We start from the raw sequence: 10,041 nt of genomic DNA on the forward strand, positions 1-10,041 counted from the left end.
AAACTCCATTTCTCCTCTGGACAACTCCAGCTCTTCCATAACCAATTACTCAAGTGCTCAGTTATAAAAAAGAAATGCTGACGTAATGTTTACATATTACTCTCAACAACACAAGGGAAAATTACATGTACAGGAGTTTGTAAGTGAGCCCTCCACTCAGGAGGATTACGTCATTACACTGTTGTCTAAGAACATGTATAAGCTATCTTACACCTTCTTGTTACACTTGACGAAGAAAGAATCAATAGGTATATGCTTGCCTTCTTTGGAGGACTTCAGTCTCTTCTTCTGTGTGGGTGTACTGGAGCATGGCCTCTCAGCTAACCTGCTAACAGGGTGCAAGATAATGTAACAAGGTATGTTAACATCCAGTTCATCTCATGTCTAAATGGTGTCAGAATTATCAAACATAAAATCTATGCTGCCTGTATAGTCTCGTTCAACTCGTCATTTTTTTCGAAATAACAATGGGAACTAAAGTTAACATAAACACATAGGGAATAGCATAATAAACTTAAGTATGTGCACAACCACAATCTAGTGAACACTTCCTAATGAACGCTTCAGTAGCTACAGCTAGTTCAAAGGTATTGTGGTGGCAGAAGCATAAAAGCAATAGGCAACAATAAATATACTGGGCATGTGGCAACAGAGAAATACCTGTCCTTTGAGAGGTGACCAGGGCTGTTTGCCGCATCTTCCTTCTGCAACATTTCAGCCAAGTGGAAATCCGAATGTTCTTGCCTTTCCTCCTCAAAACACGGAGGTAGTTCAAACCCACAGAGGGAACAGATATAGCCATCAAGCCAGAAATGCTGATCAGGTTTACTCGATGAAGCGGGAGCTTTGCAGTTGGCCGACTCCTCAAACTTCTCAATCCGTGTAACCTGCATAAAGAACAGAGTTTGATTGACTTTTTCTGTTGGCTAAACATACGATGCATAAAATCTCAGTCGAGAGGTTGAGACAGTACCTTCATATTGCTTGAGACAGTACCTTCTGGAACAGATAATTTCTCATTATCATGTACCGAAAACTCATCCGTCGTTGTCACATCATTACAATAGTTATTCCCTCCTGAGGCATCAGTGGAACTTGCACCATTTGTTCCATTGGTATTTGAGTTATTTTCTGACGAATGGAAAAAACGATCTAGTGTCCTTTGTGTCGGGCTGGTCGAATCATCCTTCTCACCGTGAAAGTGAGACATTCGCAACCCTGCAAAAGTGCATTAGACAGTTAAAGTTGACTTCACTGAGTAGCAAGAGCAAAGAAACGTCTATAAGGAATGTAATACTAACGATATAAAAAAATACATCAAAATATGGAGATACAAAAAGATCAATGTGCAGTATGCCTTTTATGTTAATTGCACTCCAATTGATAACGTAAAATTTAAAACATGCACCAAGCCAAAATTACATGCCATCCTGCCAAAGCAGCTAGACCAACTTGAAGATGACCCAGCCAGCGGAGACGATGAGATTCAGGTACAGGTTATTGTGATCCGAGCTTGTAAGAGATATCAGAAGTTCAAAGCAAATCCGGAAGAAGTTCCAGCCAACTAGTGGTCATCAAACTTGACACAAAATCCAATCCATAATAAGGGCTGATTTAGTACGACTTTGTACTAAATCGGCGACACTTATTATGGATCGGAGGGAGTAGTTCAGATCCTCACACCTACCCATCAATCTCAGAGAAAGAGGCAGTTCAGCCTTAAGCAATTTCTTAGCGTAGATCAGAATGTCTTCCTTGGAGCTGATATAGTTCGGTGCAGTTGCTGCTCTCGTCCTAACCTGGTTTAGATGGTTCATTGATCTAGTCAGTCATGAAACAAACAATCTCATTTCAATGGTTACAAAAACTAGTCAGTGCTACCTCAAAAGCTGCAGTTTTTAGTTTGAGTGTTAGCGTCCTTCCCTTCAAGCACTCCTTTTGCATGTCATCAGCTAAATTTTCAGCGAGATTATCTGAAAATAGAAAATAGTATGGTGAACCTTGCATTGAAAATAATTTAGCAACTTGTCATATCAGTTGCAATACCACCTGAAAAGTGATATATACCACCTTTTAAATGTTCCTACAGAGATTTATTCCCATACAGATTGTTTTATGTGGTACTTTTAGGCATTTACACAATCAGACAAAACAATAGTCTTGCCAATCTTTCACCAAAGTAATGACAACTGTTCTATTATGTTATCCTGATATTGCAGCAAAAACGAAATGATGCAGTGATGCTTAATCATTTAATAAAAATTATAAGCACTCCACAATTATGGAAAGTAAAAGGTACATGACACTTGATTCAGGGTTGAAACTGGACGAACTGAAGAGTTTCAACGGGATAATAGAAATTTTGCTCAAGGAATTAACCATATTATTCAATTGACCCTATCAAGAAGTAATGCTCTTTCTAGCAGAGGATTTGGTGCACTGCATATATAACCATTGAGCAAACATAATCTGTGAAGATATTACTCTTATTGTCTTCTGTAACAAAATCTAGTTGCTTAAGTGCCAATGATATATGTATGGCAACATGTGAAATTGCCAAAGTAGCTTCAATAATTGAGTTATAAAATAATTACTTAATTAGTTATAAAGGAATCAGAATATTTACCTAACTTCTCAAATAGCAAAGAAGAATCATCTGTCGCAGAGAAAGTTCGCTCGCAACTCATACTTTTCCTTAGCCTATGCTCAGGAGTTTCCGTACCTCCTAATCCAAGGCCAACCGAAAGAAAGAAATCTGAAGAGCATTAAAATGATCATATCTTGTAAGCAGATGAAGAAATCTGAATTCCGGAACATTGATTCCTGATATCCTTATTTGGATAGATAAAATATAGCTTAGTAAACTACTAAATGTACGGACCAGTTGAGCCTTCTGAAAAAAGAGCACATAAGGAAGCAGCCTTTTGTAGCATCTCCTGGCATGTACTGATTCCAAGAACCTGATGTAACATCTGTTCTGTTACCTTGCCTATACCACCTATCTGCATACACAGATCTTCAAATAACATATCAGTTTTTGTTTTTTGATGAATGCCAAAAGATAAACATCACTTAGCAGCTCGTAGTAAATAACTTTCTGACTAAACCAAATAACAAAAATAGAATTCATAAATATAAAATAACAACTAAAAATATGTCCAGGACCTATATCACAAACTTAGGCGAGAGGACTCTGTACACTGATACGAATATGTCACCGTCTCATAGTAAATAACATTCCAACTTAACTAATAACAAAATAAGAATTCATAAATGTAGAATAATAACTATAAATATTCTCAGGACCTATATCACAAATTTAGGTTGAAGACTCTGTATACTAGTATGAATATGCCATGGTCTAACCAAGGTAAAGAATATGGAATGTGAAAATGAAAAAAGAACAATAGGTTAATAAAACACTTCTTGACAAACAAGAACCCTTCTAGATATAAAAAAAAAGTACCTTTCTTATAGGTAAAGTTGACACAAATGTCGTCACAGCGTCCCGGTCATTTGGCAGAATAAATTGCCCATTAGGCTTGTTAATATCAGAGCAAACCTAGCAAAGAGACACCAGAACAATTATAAGGATGTAAAAGGTATTTAAAATAAGTAACGATGACGAGTTAGCCTATATATTTCCTGTCATGTGTGGTAAACAACCATTCCAATTGCAACTCATAATGGCTGTGGAAAGCGAGCTACTTGCCAGTATCGGTCAATAAGTCTCAGCTTATTACTTTAACTTAACCCAATGTGGCATCTAAACAAAGGCAGGCACAAAACAGACACATAATATGAACAGTCCGTTACCCTCTAGGCTAGGGATCAAAGTTAAGCAAAAAAAAAAAGAACTTCAGGCTCTGACCTTTGCAATCATGCGGTTTGGAGCAACACCGGCACTACATGTTAGACCAGTTTCTTGGTGAACAGCACCCCTAAGCTCAGAAGCAACCTTTAAATGGAAGTATGAAACACAGGCGATGTGAGAAGCAATCTTTCGTTATTACAGTACTAGCATGCTGAAAGAATAATAGAAACGTGGAAGGCAAATCAAGCCATATCATCATATGCACTTGGTAAGTAAACCGTGAGAGAGTTGTGATTATTGGTAAGTTTGAGCTTACCTCCTCGCCTGTAATGCCTCTCTCAATGCAGACTTCTGTAATATCTAGGTATGCTTCATCTAGACTTGTTGCGAAGAAGTTGGGATCATATCTTTCAAAAACTAAGGCAAGAAATACTTGAATAATTAGTTGCATAGCATATATGTTTAAATGTTTCCAAATGAACATCATTTTCCATACCTTTTCTTGCTAATCCACTATAGTGAGTGTATCTCTCAAAATTGGGACGGACGAAAACCAAGTCAGGACACAGTTTACATCCAATAAAACCAGGCATTGCTGCACGGACTCCAAATTTACGCGCCTGCATGATTCAATCGATTATTACCGTACACCAGATAATGGGAACATTGCTTGTAGTTTTAATAAATATAGAATAGCCAAACCCACTTTGGATAAATAGATAATCCAGTATAAGGCGATCGACACTTCATCAATCATACTTCCACAGGAAAGTGGTACATTATCACTAATCATTTTTTAGAGATTACAAGGAATGCACATGTCATAAGAACCTCATATGCTAACCTCATAACTGGCAGTAGCTATCATAGACATGCTACCTACTGCCAAAGGTTTTCCCTTCAGGGATGGATTTTCTAATGTCTCAACAGCAGCATAGAAGGCATCCATGTCAGTGTGAAGCCATATCTTTGAAAGATCTCGTGAAGCTTCCAGCTCTAAAATTTTCTTTTCAGCAACCTGGAATTGTGTCAGACTGTCAGTGCATAGGCATAACAGCATAAAAAGAGAAAAACAGGATCACATGAGTAAAACACGACACATGGATCGAGGAAGTATAAGATGTTATTACAACCAATATAGTAGTATGAGTTAGAAGGTTGTAAATACATCTTATATTACGGGATGGAGGGAGAAACAACCAACACAAAAGCTTAGCACACACACTTACTGCCCCATACCTTCTGAAAATGTGATATGTCATTATCAGTTAACTTTGCACACTGTGCACGCAGATGCTCAATTTTTAGCCTGGTAATTGCCTCCTTCTTCTGCTCATTCTCAAAATATTTTGAACCCTTGCTCATTTCATATATTACCCTCTGCACCTTCTCCTTGTCAACTCCCTCCATTCCTAATGCAACATAACAAGAGAATAAGTATCAAAGCCGTGTCCTACATGCTGAACTCCTGTACTATTCTATGCTCCTTTAGTACAGCACACGGACTCCTAGAAACACCACACCATGGTCACCGCTAACAAAGCGCCGGACAACACATAATACAACTCAAGAGGGTGTTGCTAACCATGTGGAGAGTTTTTATAGTTCCCACTCCTGCAAACTGAGAACCCAATGGTCTCTTCTTTTGTGATTGCATCATCATTTATTCATTTATGAACTAGCTCAAGAATATATTCATTGACGTGACCAGCCAAACAAATGGAAATAACCAATATCGCACACTTGTGAATTTTTGACATATTGGACACCAAGGTGAAAATGTAAGCTTCCTGTTGAATCCAATACTCCTCTGTATGCTTTATTTCAGTTTTTTTATGTGCACACAGCTCCGGTCACCAGTTAATCCAGTCGTCCGCCAAAAACAAGCTCCAAATTTAGTCCAATGTTATGCACAGCAATAAAAAAGTAAACCAAATCTAGAGAAAACTGATTTATGCCGTTGGATTCGTACAGACAGCGCCCAGCCAAATGCCCCAAACCCTACCTGCGCAATCATAGGAGAACAGAGAGGGCAAGTGCATTTACTTACCCGCTTTAGCGTTGGTGTATGCGGTGTGGTAAGATTGCCACGGCCTATCCCCTCCGCCGTCCGACGGAGTCCCCGCCGAAGACGCCATCGCTGCGCTGCCCCTCGGAGGTCTCGCTCACCGGCGGCGGGGAGCGAGCAAGAGATAGAAATGAGGAGGCGCGCCGAGGCCTCCTCCGTCGGCGATTAGGGCACGGGCGGGGGCGGGGGCGGGCGAGGCGAGGTCAGAGCTCCGCCGCCAGCAATACTGCGCGCGCGAACACAGAGAGAAAGCGGCGAGCCGGCGAGATTTTTCTTTCACTTTTTTTTTAAAAAATACTCTCTCCCCGTTCATAAAATAATATGGAAGATTTGTAAATAGTATTTACATACATTCCAATTTTGATAAAATTTATGACACCCTTTTATGAAGGTGGTATCAAAATAAGACGAGATGGTGGGGTGCCTCATATATTGGAGCTCGTGAATGGATCATGTCATAACTCACAAGTCACGACTTAAAGCCTTCTTCTTGAGGCACATACCGGATCCCTCTCTGATTTCCCCGTGATGCATACATTCCCACGCTAAAGACATATCTAGTGAGTCGGATTCATTTTATATACCAAATATTAGGGTTGAAAGTGAAAGGGGAACTTTCCATCTGTTTTCGAAGAAAAAGGAAAAGAAGGGCCAGATACGAAAAATGAAGCGGCATTTGGAGAAAAAGAAACTGAAACGGTAAAATCATAACCGAAACGGAAAAGAAAACGAGGGAGCTCTTTCTGACGGAAAGGGAAACGGCAGAAAAAATTCTGAAAAAATAAATACGGAAAGTTTCCGGAAATATAACCTAGAGAGGCCTATGCGTTTAGTAGGCCTATGTTTACACATGAAACTGGGCTTAGCCACGTATCAAGTCCACTAATTACTCTATCACTTTATATAATTCTGTGTGCATGCAGCTATTAAACTATGTGTGTTACTTTATGTGAAATTGCCGCTTGTCGAAGTTAAGTGATATGTCTTGTCTTATTGTCTTTTTATTTATGTGTGTCTTTTGGTCTACAAATTAAGGTATTATGCCGCATTGTGTTGTGGCAAATATCCGTTTTCGTAACGTATCCGCTATGTACCCGTTCTGTATTCATATCCGGGGATTTCTGTTTTCATATTCATTTCCGGGTTTCCGATTCCATTTTCGATTTCGACAAGATAGAGGGAAACAAAAATGATAAAGCATGTTTTCGTCCGTTTTCGTTTCATTTTCAACCCTACCAAATATGCTCGTTTTGGTTTGTTTGAGTTGAGCCACCAAAATATGAAAATGAATGTCCGGCCATCTTTGTTCCAGCGGCTCGGGAGGCGCATTAATTCGCCTCGGCCAGTGCCAAAAAAATTCTTTTCCTTTTCTAACCTAATTGGTCAAACATATGAATGGAAACAGCAACATTGCAACCGAATTAATTTAAGTAGTGTACATAAAAATAAACAACATAGTTCACACACAATGTAGTCCACAAAATAAATAACATAGTTCATAATAAGACAAATAAAAGGAGATGTGATGATTACTCTGGCCTACCAATGCCCGATGATGCTTAATAAGTTTCGCTTGAAGTTGACTGTGAATGGACGATTAGGGAGCTAATGATGTATATGAATGTGTTCCTCGGGCTCAACCAATTCACCTTAAAATTTTCACTCTATGTCATATATGCCTTTATCGCGTTCATCCTCAATGATCATGTTGTGCATAATCACACAAAATAATGTTAAAGCTCCATGTTCTAAGAGGGTGAGGAATAATAGCCCGCCGAGATTGGAGCATACCAAATGTCCGCTCCACATCTTTCCTACTATTGGTTTGTTATTTAGCAATCCCCCTTTTTCTTGGGGCCCACAGATTTTCTTTAGAGCTGCAGACTACTCAGGATAGATGACATCATCTGGATAATAGGACTTGTTGTATGCATTCTCATTGATCTCATAGTGAACCACTGAAGCATAAGCCATGAGAATATCGGATAAAGCATTGTCTTCTAAAAACCCTGTGAATACCGGATAGCGCTAAAGCAATGATGTCTGCAAGTGTACATGTGGAAGTCGCTAGTTTCGAAACAAAGAGTATTGAATCCACTAAGAGTTCAATTGATATGGTTTTAATGTCTTTTGCTACCTCTGCTTGTTAGCCTGGAAGTTACATTTGGTCCACAAAGCAAGAGTGTGTAGATTGTAGAACGAGTGGAGTATAAAAGTAAACCGAAAGTAAGCAGAGCAAGCGATGGTTTAGTATTGAAAATTGCAATGAGCGTAAAAGAGTTCTTAGGGAGTGCGGATTCACCACTAGCATAGTTGTAAAAACATGGTTAAGATTTATATATGTCCTTGTAGTGTGAATGCACGGGCGGAGTAAAATAACGGTACACCACAAGCGCGTTGTGTTACGCACCTCCGTGTAACCACCACCGATCCACCTAAATTAGCATGTCGTCTGACGTGGGCATTACCCTTCGGGTAACTGGTATTTTCCTATCCCATGTAACCCAGCTGGAGGCCCATGAAGACAACCGAAGGCAAGGTGGGTCACTAGGTTAGTGCCGAAGAAGATTCCTTGAAGACCAAGACGAAGATCAATCAAACAAGGAAAGTTTAGAGCTAGGTCTCTTGTAAACCTAGTTGTACTCGTGTAGATCTCTTGGGACCTGGCCCCCTTTATAAGGGCCAGGAGAGGGGTTGCCGAGGGACACAAGCAATCTTAGCAACTTTAGCCACCGCAAGTCCAGAGCTAGGTCACCGTAGCACTTAGCCTCTCGACGAGAACATAGCCGAAACCTTCGGCACCCCATTGTAACCCGATATTTGCATAATCAAGATCAGACAGGCAGGACGTAGGGGTGTTACCTCATCGAGGGCTCTGAACCTGGGTAAATTGCTCTCCCCGCTTGTCTATTAACCGATGTCTCGTGTCAGCCTACAGGATTCCATCAACCCTAATCCCCAATCGGAGGGCATTGTCGAGGAGCACCCTCGTCAATTGGCGCCGTCTGTGGGAACCCTGTCGGCACAAGATCCGTCATCGGCAGATCCAATCATGTCGTCGACAGCTTCGTCGACACCATCATCATCATCACCGATCTTGGGAAGCCCGATTCGATTCGGCTCCTACGAGTTCACCCCGCACAGCGACTCTTCTCGCTCGACTTTTTCGGGTCTGCAAGGAAACATGGAGATGACGTTCGGGAGCGTCCACTACAACGTCAACGCAGAAGGAATCCTTCAACTGCTAGAGCCGTACGCCCCCAAGAAGTTACCCTCACCAGCCGTAGGGCCGATCATGTCATCATCGATCGACCTCTCGGTCGGGCTACTGATTCGGTCGATTCGTCCGCACCATCGACTCCTCGATCGACATCTTCAATGTCGGTCGGATCCGACAACCCCGTGCCATCAGAGATAACCTCGTACTATTGTTTGAACTGCGACGCCAGGCACGGGCTGGGTTTGAGTGACACGCCGTTCATCCGTAGCGCCCAGTATTCATCAGGAGAGGACAGCGTCGACAGCATCGTCAAGGGAGGCACCTGGAGAACAGCACGCCACCAAGTCTACGCTGCCAATAACACAGGAAACGCAAGGAACGGGGGAGAAGGCGAGCACACCCCACGCTCCAGCAGACGACGAAGCTTCGGAAACAGTGCCAGTAACCGTAGTAGCGACTACACCATCGCAGAGGAAGAATGGGCAGACGCCAGGGCATCCGTGCTTAATAATACACCACTCCCCGCTGGAACTTCGGTTGGAACCCTCAACGCCTTTCGCGAAATATTGGATAAGAATCGGGAGCGGCTGTCACTCGAGCAAACCACCCTCGAGAAACGCCTGCTGGCAGCAGAACGATCTAGCGAACGACAAAGGGGCTCGCGAGGAAGCGCCTCCTGAAGCAGTCAAGGTGCGGGGAAACACCGATCGAGATTATCCAGGCTTTCGGAAGATGATGCTAGGGAAATAACATCAAACTTATCCAGGTCGTTCATGACCACGGATATCGCAGGGATGCTGAGGCCAAAAACCGTTGAGGTAGCAACTGCCAACCTCGTGGCGTACCTCATCAACCAACAACCCGAAGGTTCTATGGTCCAAGCTCATCGGGGCGCTCTAGAAAGCCTTGCAATCCTGGGAGATAAACTGGTTCCGCAAA

General features: G+C 41.7%; 1 protein-coding gene across 2 annotated transcripts; it reads right to left on the minus strand.

The window, feature by feature from the left end:
- Positions 1 to 22: 22 nt before the first annotated feature.
- Positions 23 to 6,011, minus strand: LOC124699845 (DNA polymerase kappa). Of its 2 annotated transcripts, none has more exons than XM_047232081.1 (14): positions 5,865 to 6,011; positions 5,054 to 5,226; positions 4,659 to 4,832; positions 4,311 to 4,434; positions 4,131 to 4,231; positions 3,872 to 3,958; positions 3,467 to 3,562; positions 2,882 to 3,002; positions 2,627 to 2,755; positions 1,882 to 1,973; positions 1,688 to 1,799; positions 974 to 1,218; positions 661 to 887; positions 23 to 325 (listed from the first exon to the last, which is right to left on the minus strand). In XM_047232081.1, the coding sequence occupies exons 1-14, from the start codon at positions 5,950 to 5,952 to the stop codon at positions 208 to 210; spliced, it is 1,887 nt and encodes a 628-aa protein (XP_047088037.1). In that variant the 5' UTR covers positions 5,953 to 6,011; the 3' UTR covers positions 23 to 207. The 2 variants fall into 2 exon arrangements, with proteins under 2 accessions (XP_047088037.1, XP_047088036.1); XM_047232080.1 differs by having other exon boundaries at positions 23 to 328.
- Positions 6,012 to 10,041: the final 4,030 nt, after the last annotated feature.

This window comes from Lolium rigidum, chromosome 3 (genome assembly GCF_022539505.1).
Source record: "Lolium rigidum isolate FL_2022 chromosome 3, APGP_CSIRO_Lrig_0.1, whole genome shotgun sequence".
In the NCBI taxonomy this organism is placed as follows: Eukaryota; Viridiplantae; Streptophyta; class Magnoliopsida; order Poales; family Poaceae; genus Lolium; species Lolium rigidum.

Coding starts and splice junctions, on each gene's coding strand:
- LOC124699845 (XM_047232080.1), bottom strand. CDS start 5,952: ATGGCGTCTTCGGCGGGGACTCCGTCGGACGGCGGAGGGGATAGGCCG. Junction 3,959..4,130: donor GAGGCATTACAGGCGAGGAG/GTAAGCTCAAAC, acceptor TTCCATTTAAAG/GTTGCTTCTGAGCTTAGGGG. Junction 1,219..1,687: donor TCTTTCTCTGAGATTGATGG/GTAGGTGTGAGG, acceptor GCACTTTTGCAG/GGTTGCGAATGTCTCACTTT.